The sequence below is a fragment of the Coturnix japonica genome, chromosome 12 (assembly GCF_054131305.1).
Source record: "Coturnix japonica strain WE chromosome 12, WE-NBRP24, whole genome shotgun sequence".
Lineage (NCBI taxonomy): Eukaryota > Metazoa > Chordata > Aves > Galliformes > Phasianidae > Coturnix > Coturnix japonica.
Window position 1 is genome coordinate 21,128,355 of NC_140674.1, and position 18,475 is coordinate 21,146,829.

At 43.5% G+C, this 18,475-nt stretch overlaps 2 protein-coding genes across 10 annotated transcripts in view; one reads left to right on the forward strand and one right to left on the reverse strand.

The window, feature by feature from the left end:
* Positions 1-72: 72 nt before the first annotated feature.
* TRIM59 (tripartite motif containing 59) lies at positions 73-9,146 on the forward strand. Of its 6 annotated transcripts, none has more exons than XM_085513367.1 (2): positions 73-1,311; positions 6,124-9,146. In XM_085513367.1, exons 1-2 carry the CDS (start codon positions 1,270-1,272, stop codon positions 7,351-7,353), a joined length of 1,272 nt encoding a protein of 423 aa, XP_085369493.1. In that variant the 5' UTR covers positions 73-1,269; the 3' UTR covers positions 7,354-9,146. The 6 variants fall into 6 exon arrangements, 5 of the variants coding, with proteins under 5 accessions (XP_085369493.1, XP_015727567.2, XP_015727569.2 ...); XR_014933423.1 differs by lacking the exon at positions 6,124-9,146 and adding an exon at positions 1,999-2,122 and having other exon boundaries at positions 1,177-1,311; XM_015872081.3 differs by lacking the exon at positions 73-1,311 and adding an exon at positions 2,319-2,360.
* A 1,446-nt stretch (positions 9,147-10,592) lies between these two features.
* SMC4 (structural maintenance of chromosomes 4) overlaps positions 10,593-18,475 on the reverse strand; it is a 29,566-nt gene continuing 21,683 nt past the window's right edge. For 2 of the 4 annotated variants that reach the window (XM_015872072.2, XM_015872074.3), the window contains exons 13-24: positions 17,496-17,657; positions 16,943-17,168; positions 16,763-16,842; positions 16,392-16,544; positions 16,121-16,247; positions 15,673-15,862; positions 14,907-15,051; positions 14,239-14,412; positions 13,829-14,011; positions 12,964-13,196; positions 12,201-12,384; positions 10,593-10,942 (exon numbers count right to left, since the gene is read on the reverse strand). In XM_015872072.2, coding sequence (XP_015727558.2) covers positions 10,745-10,942; positions 12,201-12,384; positions 12,964-13,196; positions 13,829-14,011; positions 14,239-14,412; positions 14,907-15,051; positions 15,673-15,862; positions 16,121-16,247; positions 16,392-16,544; positions 16,763-16,842; positions 16,943-17,168; positions 17,496-17,657 — 2,055 coding nt within the window. In that variant the 3' untranslated portion in view covers positions 10,593-10,744. Of the gene's footprint in view, positions 10,943-12,200; positions 12,385-12,963; positions 13,197-13,828; positions 14,012-14,238; positions 14,413-14,906; positions 15,078-15,672; positions 15,863-16,120; positions 16,248-16,391; positions 16,545-16,762; positions 16,843-16,942; positions 17,211-17,495; positions 17,658-18,475 lie in introns of those variants that run through there. The other 2 variants (XM_085513358.1, XM_085513359.1) reach the window with 2 other exon arrangements.

Genomic DNA, 18,475 nt, shown 5'->3' on the forward strand with positions numbered 1-18,475 from the left:
CTGTAGGTGATGATGCTGATGGGGTGTGTGTATGTTTGGATAAGCTGTTGTGCTGTAAGTGAAATTGCTCCTTTTACTCACGTCACACCCAAAACCTGTAGGGTGATGTACTGGAGGAGATGGCTGCGTTGTTGGTAGATGTAAGAGGAGAAGAATGTTAGTAGCAATACGTGGGTTTGAAGCAGGAAGAAAACAGCACTGTGGCAAGGTCCTACAGCGCTTCTGCTGCCACCTCCTGCTGTTACGTACTTGCATAGACTGCCCTTGGCCCAGCGCTCTGCTACCCCCAGCCTGTACCTTTTTATACAGAGTGTTCACTATGTTTTATTTAAAAGTCAAAACTAAAGCAGGAAATTCACCTGTCCCTGCTCTGTTAGTGCACTGAAGTATTGGAAGGTTAAATAGCCCAGCATCCACCGGGGGGCAGCAGTCAGAGTTTGATACCAAGGCTGGAGTCCGTCTGTTTGGCTTATGCCTTTTTTTTGTCTCTAAAGAAGCTTCCGTTTAAGGTCATTATATTCCTTGGGAAAGGGGAGTTGTGTGGGATACAAATATGAAACCTGAGGGTTTACTTATGGAAGACCAATCCGGTGGTAAAAGGTTGGAAATAGGAATGGCACAGTTACCAGAATTACCTGAGGGTGCAGCATTGTTGCTGGGCTGATGGTCACAAATCAGCTTTGTGCCTCTAATGCTGGATATATTTTAGCTTGTAACATTACAGAACCATGGCAATACTCCTTTGGCAGAAGGAACACAGGTGTTTCTTTTCTATCAGTAGAGATAGGACATGAAGTGCCCTTCTCGAGCTGTTCCATAGCAGAATGCTGCTCTGTGATATTGAGATTGTCATCATGCAGTTGGTAACTTCTTAATCCCAGGTCAGCTCTAATAAAAATAAACATGCAGAGGTGGGGGTGTACATTAGCCTCATTTCAGTATTTTGAAGTACAAAAAGAGCTGCTAAGCCGTATTTAATATAGTAGAGGTTTAATAAATCAATGAAAGGTCAAAAGTTAATTTCTAGCGTAAGCTATTCCAGGTAGGAGCTTAATTCCAAGGAGCAGCATTGTAAAACAAAGAGCTGCCTGTGGTTTTAGGGCTGGAATTAGCTGGTTTAACTAGGAGGAATAGCTCTGTGAAGGAAATTAAGCTTCATCTGAACAAACAGCCTAAAAGAAGTTGACCCTATTTCTTTCTCTCCCATTCCTGGATGTGGAATAGCCCTGACTGTGTGAAGCCTTTCAGTCTAGGAGGGCCACTTGTTGGATGCATGAGGCTGTGTCAGCTGGTGGATCACAAGCAGCCCTGGTAAGTTGTCTGTTCCTGCTGTTTGGTCATGCAATGAGTTGGTCTTGTTATTTAAATTAAAATCAAATTGCAGCTGTGATAACTTAGTCCTGAGTAACAGCAGCTGATGTCCTCAGTGAGGAATCCTCTTCTACACAATCTCATGGGGTCAGAAATGCCATGGATATGCAAGGAAGAAAGCAGAGCCGTGTTTTCTTTCTGAAAGCAAAAAAATCTGCCTGTATTTGTTAACAGTTCCTATCGTATAGTTTATTGCTTAAACTGCTGAATTACTTCTGCTGTTTTATAATTAAGAATGTCTTCATGTTAATACTTGTAGGCTTTGCCACTTTTAACTATAAACGTTTCCTCAGCTCTGCATGTCACCAAATTACTGGCAGGAATGCCGGTCACAAGGCTGGAAGCAATTACAGAAGTCATGCATCTGGATCAAATAGACTTTATGAAAGGGAACTTAGTAGCAGAAAATGTGTTGAGTTTACAAACTCTTGGTAATAGCGAGTTTTAGCCACTGCCAGAGTGAAACTCTGAAGGTTTATTGAAAGAGTTAATGTTGCTTTAGTACCTACAGAAGAGTGGCTGGAAACTTAATTTCCATAAAGAAATGCCATTATTGGTTGTAATGGAGTCGCTGTGTTTATTCTAACCCGTGACAACCTGGCTGAAGCTGTCTGGGTTTCTCCTCAGGTGGGTCTTACTGAGCATCATGGCAGTGGATGGGGCCACCTGTGATTGAAGGGAAGATGTTGATTGAAATGATTCAGGCAGTGCAAAGAACTGCTAAAACCCGATAATTCCAGCTCAGATTAGTGGCGTGGTGTACATGAGCTATCTGTATTTCTTCTGTCAGACCGTTGTTAGCACCCCGGGTGCAGTCGTGCTGTGTAAGCAGCTCCGTTCCGCCTCCCGTTCCTGTGGTGGTCGCGCTGTTCCCGCCCCCAGCGCCGACCGTTGACTTTCGAACGTCGCGGCCGTTGCGCTGTGGCGCATGCGCAGCTCTGCGCGCTGAGAGGAGCGGCGGCGCCGTGCGGGGCTGACGGTGCGGGGAGGTGAGAGGAGGCGGCCGGGCTGCGGGACGCGAACAGCGGCTGCGGGAGGCGGGGGGTCCGAACCCGCGGTGTCCCGGGGCTGTGGGGCTGCGGGGCGGGCCGGGCTGGGCGCTGTGCCGGCTGCGGCCCCGGGCGGCGCTGAGCGGCCGCGTTCCCTCACAGCCCCGCCGGGTGCCCGCAGCGAGCGCGGCCGGAGGGCGCAGGCGCCGTTCTGCTGGTCGGCCCTCAGCGATCCCTCGGTGTGCCCGGTTACCTCGGTGGTTGTTGATGTATTTCTTTACGTTGGAAACCTGCTTGTTTAGGAACTACTTCGCACAGCGGTGTTTGGGGCGGTTGTGGCCCGCGGGAGGGGACCCCGGGCTGGGGCTGTGTCAGGACGCTGCTGTGGGCTCCTCCGTCAGCTCGGGGGGCACAGAGCTGGGCTGGTGGAGCTGGGCACAGAGCTGGGCTGGTGGAGCTGGGCACAGAGCTGGAGGTGGCCGTTCCTGCAGCAGGGGAGTTGGAGCCTGATGATCCTTGAGGTCCCTTCCATCCCAGGCCATTCTGTGGATACAGAGCTGGGCTGATGGAGCTGGGTACAGAGCTGGGCTGATGGAGCTGGGGCTGGTGTCACAGAGCTGGGCACAGAGCTGCTGCCACGCCGGTCGGGCTGTTGGAGCACGGCGTCGTGTCCCGGCTTCACTGGGATGGATAGTTGGAAGCTGTGGCTGTTGGGTTGCGCTGCCGGCGCTGTTACCTCCATCGGAACCGAGAGCTGCTCAGCTCGCTCAGCTCAGGCGCCGCTCAGCCCCATGAATCAACGCTGGGGCTGCGGCTCAGCCTGTTCTATGTTCCGAGCACTCGTTCTGCCACGCTTCACCACGACAGTGACCTTTAAGTGGGAAATATTCCCTGTGTGTCATTTAATCTCTTATATTTCTTATCCATAATGCAAACTTGGGCTTCTACACTAGTGATAGACGGGGGTGTTGTGGACCTCAAACATTTCTGTTACTGGTTTAGCTTGGGTGCATTGAGCTGTTGGCAGCACCAAACTCCCTGGGTCTGACTGGAACTGGCTTAGGGTCACAGCTACCTGGTGCCAAATTCACCTTTTAAGAGTTTACCAGCTTGTTACAGCTGACTTTTGTTGTAGAGTTCCCTATTTACCCACAGAGCTGTATTCTAGATGTAATAGTTACTGCACGAGTGTTTGTATAATTAATGAGATGAGCGGTGGCTGACTCTCTAAGTCAGGAATGCAGTGTAGTCATTGAAAACACTGCGTTACTTCGTTCCATCCAAATTAAAGCTTGCTTTTAGAAACAAATAAATTAGACCCTTGAAGTCTGCACAAAGAATGTCAAACTAATGAATTTTAAACCATAGCTGTGGCAGGTATGCTATATTACATGCTTTTATCTCACGTACAGCATTGCTAATGACAGGAGGGGAAGCTGACAGCTGCTCTGTGGTTCTGTTGCTACAAGCGTTCAGACACCCAACGTGCTCCCAGCGTGGTTACACTTGGGATTTCAACTTGTCTTCTAGCTTGTAATTTGCTTACACTCAGTGGCCCATCCGTGATGAATGTGTGTGTACGTACATACATTTGCTGCCAAAGCTCTGGACAGGAAAACATTTCCCACCTTCCTGCCTTTTATTTCTTCCCTTGGAAACAGTTTTTCTCGTTCCTTGCTGAACTGCTGCTGGCTCTGGATCTCCCTTCCTTGGCGCTTCCTGTCTCTGGCTGCCACCTCCTGCCTTCCTTCCACTGCTGCTGCTGTACAGTCTGATTCCTCCTCTGCTCTATGAGAGCAAGCAAATACTTTGCAGTTAAAAGCATCTTTGAAGGTTATTTTTATCTTGTACTTTATGTCGATGTTTATTGTTTATGAAGAACATTGCGATAGTTCATTTGAAGGGAACTTCAGCCCTGGACTTGGGGAAAAAATAATGTTTGCAAACATAAGAAGCTTGTGTGTTCTGTAGTTGTATTGGCTCCATGTGTGTAGGAGAAAATAATGATGATACCGCAAAGGATTTTTTCTCCCAACCACAAATGAAAACTTAAAATTCAGTAAAGTGGAAGGGACGTCCCCCAAACTGACAGTGTCTATTAGTGCACACACGTAGGTGTATTTCCCATAGTAATTAACTCCCAGAAAATAATGTATGAGGCTGGGGAATGGCTCTGGTGCACTTAGTTAGAAATGCTGGTGTCCTTCAGCAGTTCTGTTCCGAAGGTGCTTCTAGAAATGGTGTCTCTTCCTTTTGGGTGCCTTCATCCATCGTGGCCTGTTAGAATAGTGGAGTTAAAATGAGCTAGCAGGTATTTTAGATTAACTGGCAGGAATAAAAAATGACCTGAGGTAAGGTAGATAAAGCTAAATGATATTCAGAAGATAAGTTGATTAAAGTTGACTTATTTAAAAAAACCGGCACATAAATCTCCCCTTTAAATTGAACTTGGTGCTTTGGGTAGTGATGGCCTTTAACCATTAGATTTCTGTGTATTGTGTTTGCTTTTCCGGGGCAGAAGCAATGTGATTGTTGAGCACTTTCACTTTGGAGTGTGCCGAAGTATTGGGGCGAGAAGAAGAGCTGCACTTCATTCTACTCAGCCCGAGCAGGTTCTGTGCTGGAGCTGATGCAGCTGATGTGTTGTGATTGCTGCTAAATATCTTCCTGCCCTAGAAAGAAGAGGGGCCACTTCTGAGTGCAACATGCCCCTTATGGCGCTGCTGGCGAGCTGTGTCCGTGGCTAAGCCCTGCAGCACTCGGCAGCACCGTGTGCTGTGCTGGAACCCGGCTGCACGCCTCCATCTCAGCTTTGAGGCTTCAGCTGCTCTGGGCAGCCTCTGCTTGGACAGCTTGTTCTCACAGTGTCACAGTCTGTCTGTGTATCGGATGAGAAGTGATGAAAGCAACAGGAAAATGCACCAAGGGATAAAGTCAGTGCTACTTCTACCTTGTTCTGTTTTGTTTGTTTCTCGTTGCTGTTTGTTTTTCAGAAGTAGATGTACATCAACTATTATGAAAACAGCCACTAAAGGGATTGTGGTTTGTGACCTGACAGTATGATTTCACTGAGCTGGCAAACAAAAGCAAGGCAATATTACAAAAGATGGGAAATAGAAAGTTTTTATTTTCATGCTTAAAGAAACTCAGGAATAACACCACGAGAAATTATCATTAGTGACACTGTGCTTATGGGCCTTTGAGATAGTTTGTGCCAGAACCTGAGCACAACTTAACTGGGTTCCACAAAGCAGGAATTGGAGCAAAGTTAGGAAAAATCAGTTCGTTTTTGTAGTTATTGGCCTGTTCTAATGCAGAAAATGTTTCTTGCAGTCAGAATATTTCCATTATTCTTAGGTTATTTGGAAATGAGTTCTTTTATTGCTTTTCTACCACTTCCTACTGTAAAGAAATATGTTTGTGTGTATGTGTGTGTGTATATAAATATATATATATATATATATACACACATATAAAAACCAAAGTCTTACTGTAGATATCTGTACAATAGAGGTATATATGCTTCTGCCTTTTTAAGGCAGATGTTGGAAATATGTGAGCTGTATCTAATCACTTCTGTGCAGATTATAATTGCTGTATGTCTTTGAGCCAGTATCATTCTGTCTTTTTTGTTCCCTTAGCCATGAAAATGTCAGTGCAGCTGAGGTTACTGGTTATTAAATTTCACACTGGGGCCTTTCGGTGAATAAGGCAACTTAAAGCTGGTGAAAAGAAAAATCAGATTTGTTTTCTTCTTTTTCAGGACATGCATCAATTTGAGGAAGAATTAACTTGCTCCATTTGCTATAGCCTGTTTGAAGACCCACGCGTCCTCCCTTGTTCCCACACCTTCTGCAGGAGCTGTCTGGAAGGTGTTATTCAGCTGTCAAGCAACTTCTCCATTTGGAGACCCTTGAGAGTTCCTCTGAAGTGCCCGAACTGCAGGAGCGTGGTTGAGATTCCTGCCGCCGGCACTGAGTCGCTGCCCATCAACTTTGCTCTGAAGGCCATCATTGAGAAGTACCGCCAGGAGGATCACTCTGATGTCACCACCTGCAGTGAGCACTACAGGCAGCCACTGAATGTTTACTGCCTTCTGGATAAAAAGCTAGTGTGCGGCCATTGCCTTACGATAGGAAAACACAACGGTCATCCCATAGATGACCTTCACAGTGCCTACCTGAAGGAGAAGGAGTCGTCTGGGAAAATCCTCGAGCAATTGACTGATAAGCACTGGTCTGATGTATGCTTGCTTATTGAAAAGCTGAAAGAACAGAAGTCTCAGTGCGAAAGCATTGTTCAAGATGATAAGAAAGTAGTGGTCCAGTACTTTAAGAAACTTAGTGAGACACTGGAGCATAAAAAACAAGTTCTGCTGGCTGCACTGGATGAAATCAACAGACAGATTCTGGAGGAATATGAACCTCACATTGAGAAGCTGAAAAAAATACGGGAAGAGCAGCTTGAATTGATGTCCCTGAATACTTCTATTCAGAAAGAAGAGTCTCCGCTTGTTTTTCTTGAGAAGGTGGACAATGTGCATCAACGTATAAAAGCCCTGAAAGAGAAGGAACTGCCGGACGTGAAACCTGTTGAGATTTACCCCAGGGTTGGGCACCTGTTGAAGGACGTGTGGTCTAAAACCGAGATTGGTCAGATCAACAAGATCCTGATCCCGAAAATAAAACTGGTTCCAAAAAGGAAACTACCCAGCAAGAGCAGCGAAAAGGAAAGAGGGAAACCTGAAGAAGCTCTCCAGGCTGCAAATCCTCTATCAGTCACCTTCATTCTTACAGTAATAATAGCGATAGCCGTGCTCTCATTTCACAAACCAATAGCAGCGGTTGTCATTGAATCCATTCCCACCTCTATTTCAGAATCCTTGTTCCTAATTTATCAAGACTTCTGCACCTGTTTGCAGAACACGGTGGATGTGGTGTGCCACAAACTGAATTTACTAGTGGAGTTTGTAGGGGGAATTGCTCCTTTTTGACTGTCCCTGTGATGAGATTTTATGTCAAAAGCACCGCGATGTCTTTATAGTTTCAGTTTAAAAGCCCAGTTGTTAGAACTGTGCTTTGCCTTTCTTTTCCTATACCCTTCCTTTTTCAGTATAGCTTTCCTCTCAGTTGACAGTCAGGCAAAGGACAAGGTTTACAACGAAAAGGTTTTTCATCTGCCCATGCAGTGAGGGAGGTAAGTAGGTGTCTAAACTGGAAGCCATCAGAAACAGCTTGTGTGTAAGAAAGCTGTGATGGGTTTACAAACTGTAACCTGGAAGAGAGCAATCTCCAGGTTGTAACAACAACTTAAAAGTAGATGTAAAGATGTAAAACATCTACTTTTAACAAAATAATTTTTAATAAAGCAGCACGACAGACAGGTGAAAGGTTTTTAAAAGCACCCGACCGCTCCATGGCTGCTCCTAGACAGGGCAGTATCTCGGTCTGGTGTGCACAGAGCTCTGCTTTTGCATTTTATTGATCTCTTTTTAATTGATATGGCCGTAGTCTTTAAGTTGTGTGTTAATGGACCTGGTTTTCATTTGGTGTGTTGTTTGCTGGTGATACGATGCTGTTTACAGAGCAGTGTCTGTAGTTCCTGCAGTGACATACTGCACAACAGTTGTAGCACCAGCTGTGCACAAATCAGGTATTGACTCCAGCAGGAATTTTCACTGCTCAGATGAGCCTTGACTTCATGCTGCAAGATTTAGTGTGCAGTGAAAGTAGACACATACTGCAGTAAGTACCAGAACTCCCTTCAAAGTGAGTGCTGTAGGGATTTCAGATGTTACCAAGAGTCCTTAAACAACTTGACAATGAGTGTAAATTTATTTCCAGCCTTTCAGCACAAATGATGGAGACCTTTAACTTGATGCAGAAGAAAAGCCATAATAGCATTTTGTTCTGCAGCCAAATAATGGGTAACGTGGTGAGGTACTGAACTGCACTCAGTGGAAGAACTCACAATGGAAGCAGATTTTGACCTGCAGTGATTTACAGATTGATTACAGGCTGGAATAATTGTTAAGTGTTGCAGTTAGAACAGCAGAACACAGATAAGTTAACAAAAATGAGTGTATGTCTAATTTTGCCTCAATGCAAATAATAGCACATTCTAGCATAGCAGCATTCCTTGGGTGCTTTGTTATTTAAAGCTACTCAAGTTGTTGAACTAGTGATGTCATTGTGAGGGCAGCCTTTCACAACGTGGTGTTTAAAACCCTTGTGCAAACCCAGGCCTCCCTGCTGCTACCGGCACAAGCTGCTGGGGGATCCTGCAGAACAGCAAGTGCTGCCACTGACATCAGTAAGGGCTGAGAGCTGCTGATGTGAGTGAAATGTCAGTGGGAAGCGGTGCTGCAGAGGAGCTGACCTCTGCCCTGCTTGGCTATGCTCTGTACTTGTAGCATTAGCAGTGGCAAATGCCATTGATGCTGCTGGTTGGATCACAAAATCATGTGTAGGCACAGCCTAGGACTGGTAAGTGCCCAATAAAACTGGACGAGGGTTCTGTCTCCAGCCCTGCTGGGTGGCTGCCATCAGGCACGTTAAGTCTCACTACCTGGTGCTATGTCTGCTGTCACACAAACCTGCTGGGTTTGATCTATCTGCTTTTTTTATTTTCATGACTTTTACAATTATGGAAAGTTTATAATGCAGTTTTATTTTTCCAGATGACGTGAATTTATAAGATGTCTTTATCACTGATTGATAGAAGCATTTAGTACTCGTACTCAGCAGTGTACTATATATTTTAATAAATTTGCATATTCTTACCTTAGAGCTGACACCTTGGTTTTCTTCCTGATCACTCTCCCTCTAAGCCTGAACAGCTGGAAGTGTTTGGGGGCTCCCTGGGGCTATGAGACAGAGCAGCAGGGCTCGCTGGAGCTAGAACATGGGTATCAAACAGCACTTGATCTGATTCCTTTTCTTCCTCTAGCCCCGTTTTTTGTGGCATAGACCAGAACAGGTCTCTAAAACAGTGTGCTGTGTTTGGTCAGTGTGGATTTCATGTTATTTGCATTGTTTGTTGCAGGCCCATTGTGCCTGGCAGGGATGGTACACCCCAGTTGTGCAGAGCAGCTGTGTTGTTGACCATTTCTGTGCTACCGGCTGCAGGCAGTGCACAGAGAGCACAGCCTATCGGGCACCACTCAGCCTCTGGGCAGGCTTCAGGGTCAGTGTGCAACACCCCCATTCAGGACTATGACAAAGCAGAATGAGCTAATTTGGGCTAGAAGTAAGTGTGCTTGATAGGACAACAGTGAGAGGAAAACGTAAACAAGGATGAATAGCACAGAAAAGAATGAAGTATTGCTCTAGAACTGTGTGCAGTAAGCTTTTCTGCTAGTAGCCATCTTAGAGGAGTAAGCACATCAATGACTGGTTATTTTTTTCTTTAAGGAAATATGCGGATAACTGCTGCTAAGCTAACAGAAGTGACATGAAGCAGCATTTAAGACAACTGCTTTCTGTCCTGACGAGATATTGACATACAGCAGTGAGGAATCTCATCCCAAGGTAGGAGACCTTCTAGCTCAGGAACTGGTTATTAGTGACCACCTGCCAGGTACTGACCTGACTTCTGGGATCCAGTTCCAGGTCCTAAAGGTACCAAAAAAGACAACATTCAAAGCAAAACATGCATACAGAAGTGCTGGATGTCATGATGATGGAAATGGAAGGCTTTAATGGGTAGGCAAGCAACAGGAATAGGGTACAGATGTAAATAACCTTACCACTGCAGTGAAAACAAAATAGCTGTGTGAAATGATGGTAAGAAAGAGCAAGCATGGGAGAGTCACAGTGGGGCTGATAAACTGTAAGTGTACAATGTGGCCACAGGAAAGAGAGAAGTGTTGTCCTTCCTGTGTAATTACAGGGAGGGAAGGAAAGAACGGCCAAACCAGTTCACTACAAACTGGTTCCCAGCAGCCGATTCCTGGGTCACATAGCTTTATGGCAGCAGCTGGAATAGAAGTCTGTTCCATTTTACTGCCCTGTTAATGCAAATCATTTTATATATTGACTTCACTTACTGAAATCCACAGGTTAGAATGCTTTGATATTTAAATAAGGATGCTCTTTCTTTGTTGGCATTTAAAAGCAATTTGCTTACTTTAGTACATAGGGGGATAAAAAGGTCCTGAATTGACATCATAATTGAAACAATAGCTGTAGCTTTTTTAATCAGTTCATGTAATTAAGACCCATGCAGACTGTATGATAAAGAATTCAATTTATTTAGATTTGGTTTTATTAACAGTCTAATGAGACTCAAATCTAAGGAGAAAAATTTCAAAATACAAAAGTATATTTAAAAAAATAGAGTAAGCAGCAGCAAGAATATTAATTTACATTGGGTCGGGTTTCTTTTCATTCATTCCGGTCCTGAGCTACGCTGTGCTCAGCAATGCCAAGTTCAGCCAGTCCTTTCGCTGCAATCACTTTGGGGTTTGTTGCCACGCTCTTGGTGGTGTTGTTAGTCTTGTATATCCCAATCAGTCTGTCCGCGATCTCAAACATGTTGTTCCGCAGGGAGATGATGATAAACTGCGCGTTCTTTGTTTGCTCCTGAAACAGAAGTTATTTGTATGAGCTCATGGCAGTTCAGCAGGCTGCGTTCTTGCGTGGTCTCTACATCCTGATTTAAGAACTGCTGATACATCACTGTAAATATTCAGAGCACGACAGCATCCAGCAGCTCCACAGATGCTGATCTCTCATAAGTTGTCCAGTTTTGGCCAAGTCCTACCTTGGCTTTCAGCACAAAGCATTTCACTTGACTCAAGCATCAACTTTCCCCCTTTTTTTTCCTTTTACATGACCTGATCAAGTGAATTGAATTAAATGAAAGCATACATAAATGTTTGCAGGATTTCAGTTTTAATGTGAATCCCAGTGGGCTGACTGGATTGTTCTAAGGGGGCTCCTGGAATGAAAAGGAAAACAAACCTGTCTATCTATCTCCACCCACTGAGAACTGGGGGCAGCAAACCCTTTGGTAAAGGGGACAAGCCCTGAAGAAGAGCAGTTCCGTGATCCTGAGGCACAATGACAGGAAGCAACAAAACATCTACATTGGGTGCTGCTTTCAAAATAAAACCACCGTTTTTCCTTAGTAACTCAGGAGCAACAGAGCGAGGTCACACGTGAAAATACAAGCACTGTGGAAGCAATGTTTGAAGTGCTTCCCGAGCTTGAAGTAGGTGATCTTTGGCATTTCCAGCCTGTTCCCACAATGGGTGGTTATACTTTGAATCCTGACAATTTTAAGTTTAAATTAGGAGCAGAAACTGCTAAAATGCAAATGCTTGCTTGGCTTAAATGCAGTGATGATAGGATTATTAGTGGTTTTACTTTCAGGCTTTCAAAGATAGATCAAATAAACCTACCTAGTGAAGCTTGAGAGAATGAAAGGCAAGTAAAAACTCCAGGACTTTGGCTGTGCCTCAGAATGAAGTCACGAGCCTGGAGATGTGAACGCCCCACCAAGAGCATCTCAGCTGACTGGGGCTGGTTAGTTTTAGTGAAAGTATATTTTAAAGAGCAAGGAGCTGCAGCAGGGCTGTGCTGAACTGCAGCACTGTTGGCAAACTCTGCTCTTTTGACAGCTTTTCACAATGTGCTATGAGGAGGTAGGGAATAATTAGAGATCCTCTATTAGCAGCTCTTGAAGAAAGCAGCAGCTTAGAGAAAAACAAGCAGAAAGCCACATTCTGAGTGCAGCCATGTGAAAACTGCATCTTACAGAGGTTCTGAATCTGGCTGTAATTGTGACCACCTTCCCTTTTTCTGGCAAAGTCCCAACACAGTTGTTACCAGTACTTACATAGATGTAAAATGCTACAATGGACACGTTTTTGAAGTCCAGTGCTGCATCAATCTCATCCATAAAATACAGAGGTGTTGGCTTGTAATGATGAAGTGCAAAAACTAAAGCCAGCGAACTAAGAGTCTTCTCTCCTCCCGATAAGTTAAATATCTTCTTCCAGCTTTTCTTGGGAGGCCGAACACTGAAACAAAGTCAGTCTGTAAATTACTTCTGTTGGTGAATAAAAGGAACATGCCGTGGTGCAAAGCAAGTCACAAGGCAGCAGGGCATTTGTGTTGCAGCTCCCTGTGTGCACAAACTACATGGTCAGCTGATGTTTGCCTCAGCTGCAGCTATTGTAACACTGTCTGTTCTCTGGGAACTGTAACACTTAAGAACCACTATTTAATTATATTTCAAAAGTGTTATTCTGTTCTTCAAGTAATGAACATACTGTTAGGGCCATTTATAACAGAACAATGTCTGCTTTACTGCTATGTTTTGACATGATTTCTTGGGCAAATGAAATGGTTTGGGAAACAAGAAACTGAGGAAATACTTTGAAATCCAAGCTTCCTAACTGCTGCTTGTTTTTTAAGCGCTTCTTGAAGTGACATGACCCTCTTCGTTACTCAGTGTTAAGAAGCTGTGGCTTCTGTGAGTATCTTGCCAAGAGGTGGGACCACCATGGGTATCTCCAAAAATGTACTGTAAAAATGGATCTTTACAAGGCAATGCAATCATCAGGAATGGCAGCAGAATACCAAGTGTGCTCACATACCTGAACATGATTCCCTCAGAGAAGGGATCCAAACTGTCCACAAGTTCTAATTCAGCATCTCCTCCCAAAGTAAGCATCTGGTAGTTCTCCTTCAGTTTATTCGTTATTACATTAAATCCTGCCATAAATTCATTTAGCCGCTGCTTCCGGAGATCTTCATAAGCTTGTCTAAATCTGTCTCTCTCATTGGTAATGTCATCCAATTCAGCCACACGTTTTAAGTACAGCTCTTCCTGTAAAAAAACAACGAAACACAACCAAAGTGCAGTTAAAGAAGCTGCCTCTAATTTAGATTTGATGCCACTTTTCTTTCTATTATCTGAAAACTTCTTTTTCCCAGAACAACCAATGGCCTCAAAACAAAAAGGAATTGAGAACAAACCCTCCCTCTTTGCACTGTTTGCTTCTAACGTGGACTCCCTCAGTCATTCAATTAACTTGAAATTGTAATTAAACAATTAGTGTCTATTTTAGTAGCTCTGTGCTTCAGGTAATCTCAGAGCTCTGCCCATGAGGGCTGCGGGTAGTTGATGCAGAGCATCTCAAACGCTCCGGAGGAGCACCGCAGAGCAGCAGCTCCCATCTGCATTTAATCAACCTGTCTCAACAGCTACAAGTGGTTCTGCTTGATTCCATCTAATAGCACAGGTAGCCATTGCCTGTCTTTATATGTCAGCAGTCTGTGCGTAAAGGTTTTTTCTTCTTCCCCTGGGATGAGGCAATACTAGGCAAGAAAACCTGAATAAACTGATCCTTAAAAAGCTAAATGTGTTTTGGACAAGACCAAGTCATGCTGCTGTGCTGACATGCAGCGCAGTTTCAAAGCAATGAATTCTACTGCTGCACGGCAGTAGCAAAGCTTTACCTTTCTCCTGTATTCTTCAATAGCGCCAAGGTTGGGCTTCATTTCATGGCACTGTGCTTCCAAGAGAGCTATTTGATTAGTGATACTATCCGGGTCCTTGATAGCCTCGAGCTCTTCTTGACTGAGCACTGGGAGCTCTTCGGGTGGCTTATCTTCTATGGGATGCAATGATAATTTTGATATCTGAAAATCAAAATCAGTTACAAGAAATCTAAAGATGACATTAGTTATCAGGAGTGTGTTTCCAAAATAGACATTTTTGCTATTAGTAGATACTGAGCCTTCCAAGCATTCAAAACTTCCATTTTTGCCTGAATTACATTTTCTACTGTTAGTTTTCTACTATGTTAACCTATTCATCTTTCTGGGGTATCATAATTCAACTTCTATGAACTGAAAAAACTGCTTACCTCCTTTTGCCAGTATTTAACCTTGGACTGATGTGTAGAAATATGGCTGTCAATCTGTTCGATTTTAAACTTGACATTAAGAGCTTCCTTCTGCAGTTCATGTTCGTCATCCTGAATGGCTCTCAGCTCCTTCAGCAAACTGCGGTGCTCCTCCTGAATGGCCGGCAGCGCTTCCTGCAGCAGTGACACACAGTGAGTGCATCCCTCAGCTGCATGGGGAATTTACCCGTTCCTCACGTTACAGGTCTGTTTGCACTGGACTATTCACACATGTTCGTTACTCTCCACAGCCACAAGTGTGGATGGAGATAAAACACACTCTAACTGCTGGGTTAACCTGGTCCACGAGTTCTGAAATACCGCCTGTGAAAAATTCTGCAGTTGTATTTGAAATCTGGATCTGGATTCAGCAAGTCCTACACTAATGTCTGTAATGATTTTTTATATCAGTGTCATGAAGCCCGAGGCTCCAATTGCAGGGTAGCTCTTTAAATGGAGCTATCTGCTAATGAACTAATGCCTGTATGCTCGGCCTGCCTGGAACGTCTAAGGATAAAGGTGAACAGCACCAATCGTGGTGCTGTACCTTTGGTACAGTGAATACAATGTGCAGTTCATTGTAGACTACATCCTCAATGAAGAAATACACCAACTAACATCCCACTTACTTCAGCTTGCTTGCTGTCGTTCAGAACCTCAGTAGCTTTGTGTTCCAGCACCGTCAGCTCTTCTGTTAAGTCTTTAATTTCTTTCTCATTGTCTCCAATCTCCTTCTCGGTGCGAAGAACAGAATCTTCAGATTTTTTCAGGTTTCTGAATGGACACCAAGGCATTCAGTACTTACAAGTGCAAACACAACACCAAGAATCCAGAATAACTATTACTGTTAATTTTTCTCCTGATATTTCAATTTTAGCGATAGGCAAATAGCAGAAAAAACAACCTAATTAAATGGGACCTTTAAATCACCTGCAAAATGTTACAGCCTTTTAGTTCTTCAACACAAGCAGCATTTAGTTGGATGCACACAACTGCAAACTAAGATTTTCAGATGGAGAGACTTCAACTACAGCACCCACTTAAAACACACAGAAGTGCTATAGGTTCTGATGTCAACAGATGCTGCCGTTTGAGGACTGAAATGACCCTTCTTGATCAGGTGTCACTAAGCTTTCTAGGTCTCTGATCCTCTGCCTGTAAAACACGCTAATTAACAAAGACCTCTTAATTAATTAACAAAATCTTAAGAGCCAGTTTCTGTTTGAGCTGTGTGTTAGAGAAAAAGGCTGAGATCTCCTCCCTTCAGTTTTCCTCTGGCCATAAGGAAGGGAAAGCACATCTCGTAGCCTGACAGGTCCCCCAAGCACAAATGTGTGCAGCAGGATGCAGTGACAGCCTGAAGTTCAAAACGTCACACGCTGATGTCTACTGTACCTGTGTGCAGTCTTGATTGCCACCTGGGCTTTTGTAATAGTTGAAGTACAATCGTCTATTTCTTGGTTGATCTTATCAACTTTGTCTTGCTGTGTTTTAAGTTTACGATTATTGAAATCAATTATGAGGTTATGTAACCTTTTTACTTCGCTTTCCATTTTACCAGCTTGCTCAGAAACACGCTCATAATCTGTTGATAAACAAAATTAGCGTTAATGACACTGTGTGGTCTCTGGACACAGTTTTGTCTCTCTCAGTCGTTAAGGCAGAAACATTCCAGATATTGGTAACCTCAGATTTTAGTGTGATTGAAAAAGTAAAGCATCTGCGTGCTGGGGATGCTATATTGCTCATACAGGACATCCAGAGCGCTCTGTATGCTCACTCCTGCATTAGTAAGTGAACATGAATACAGTTTCTATCTATAATCCCTCTCCACAATAAGTACCTTTTTTATAACTACTGAGGACTTCCTCCATTTCCTTCTGTTTGTTTTTGTCTGGAGCAGCAGCTGTTACATTTGCTTCAAGTTCTTTAACTTGGCCTTTTTGACGAATTTCTTGTTCAGAAAAACTCTACAGAAAACAGAACTGTGTTAGAATCCCATACATAAGAAAGGTCTGTGGTACTGACAAAGCTGACATGGACTTGAGGCTGAGGAGCTGTTCTCCTGCACACACATATACAAACTGGACGTTGCCTCAATGAGACTTGTTCACCTGGATAGTCGCTGTGTACTTTTCTAAAGTACTTCTCATTTCCCAGACATCTTTCTGTAGCTTTGTTATGTCTTCTTCCAGCTGTAACTTTTCTTCTCCACACTGTACTGCTCTTTTGGAATCCCTCTGCAGTTCAGATTCCAGTTTGTCGATCTACACAAAAACAAAACATGATCGCTCTCAGTGTCACCACTACAAAACACAGCAAACACTCGTTCACATGCTGGATGGTCTATGAGCTCTTAACAACTTGAGACTTTTCTTTAGCTGGGCAGAATATGGAGGCTACTGAGAACATCAGCAGTGTATGAATTGTCAAAACATAACAAACTTTAAAGAAATTTCATTTTTAATTAGGAATATGCACTAACCTCTTCTGGTGAAACATCAATTGCAACCGAGGAGCCCATTCTGCCCTTCATTACTTTAGTCCCACCACCAGTCATTGTTCCTAAAGCAATGAAACAGGAAGAGAAGTCAGCATGCTTTGCTTTGCTTAGATAGCACCTATGAAGTGCTGAACACATCATCAGAAGTTTACGCTTCAATACCTGACTGCTCAATGACTTCTCCTTTCAATGTTACAACCCTCCACCTTTTATCTCTTTGGAATGCTACCCTGGTAGCATCATCCAAGTTCTTAACCACCAGGGTATCACGTAACGCAAAGTAAAACGCTGGGGAGAAGGTCTTATCTTCTACTTTCACCAGGTCAATCAGCCGAGGCACATTTTCAGGAGTTGGGATTTTTGCGAGATGTTTCTTCCATACGTCCATCTACAGGAAAACAGGTAATAACGGATGAAGTAATGCAGGTTCCTTCGGACAGAGTAATGAAATGATGCCATAATGTGAGATACACTGAGGCTTTAAAGCAAATGTAGATGTTCTTTCGTGAAATGTAACTTCTCAGAATGCTGAAACTTCCTTTCTTAGGGATCTCCACTTACTTGCATTATAATTAAACATTTTGCATTTTAGCTTTACCTATGTTGATAATTAGACAGTGCAATATATTAACGTACCACATATTGATGTGTATACAGGTATCATCGTAGGGTAACTCTACAATGTAATTTGTTTTGCCGCAGCACCAGTACTTACTTTGTCCAGGGCTATAAACGTGGCAGATCCAATTCCCGTTTTCTTTAAGAACTCCACACATTCTTGTGCAATATCGATTGTATCAACGACGATGTAGTCCAGGGCAGCACAAGATGATGAGACAGCAACGTCATACTTCTCATCGATAGCTCCCAAGTCTCCCTAAGAATTGAAGGGGAAATGGAGAGGGGGAGGCAGAAATGCTCTCATTATCTGGGCATCAATATTTTGTCTTGGTGGTGAGAGACACAACAAAACATTACAGACAATGAGATGAAAACTAATTATAACACTTTTTTTTTTTTTGCCAAATAACTTAAACCTTAGTTAAATTTTGTGAATTAAGGTCACACCCGACTTCTCCTGCACGCTGCTGTTTATGTCCTTCTCCTGTACTCAGTTCCATAATAGAATATGAATTATGCACTTAGAATTTCAAAAGCAGTAACTCTGACAAAGCAGTGTGGTAGCAGTGGATTTCCTTTCTGCAGATAAATGGTACATTTTATATGCCAGTGTTTCGGTGAGGCGGTCTGGCCTACAAAATCATTTTGTCTATTCCGTGTGTGGTTCTACCATCGGTTTGCTGATAGCACCTCTTAGGTCAGAGCATTCCTGTACATGGCTCAGAAATGGTATCAGGTTATTGGAACATCTGAACCTCAGTCCTTCCTCTGGAAAGTGGTAACACAGCATAAAACAAAGTGGTGGCAGACAGCTGTGTGCTGCCACTTGAACTACATCCTTTACATTTGCCTATATCTCAGTTTTTCTAATAGACATGCATTGAGTGTTCTGAAACAGAATATTATATATATTATATATACTTTCGGGAGCAAGAGGGGCAAAGAAACAACAGCAGAATATACATGTATACATATATGTATATCAATATATGCATTGTTTAGTTCCAGAAAGAAAAAAGGAACAAAGAGCCCTACTTCAGCAACGTCTTCAGACCTTTACCTTATTCTACCTTT

Bases quoted from the DNA above. Each gene is read 5' to 3' on its own strand.
- TRIM59 (XM_085513367.1), top strand. From the start codon at position 1,270: ATGCATGAGGCTGTGTCAGCTGGTGGATCACAAGCAGCCCTG. The intron at 1,312-6,123 runs GTAAGTTGTCTG...CTTCTTTTTCAG, and splicing joins GTGGATCACAAGCAGCCCTG to GACATGCATCAATTTGAGGA.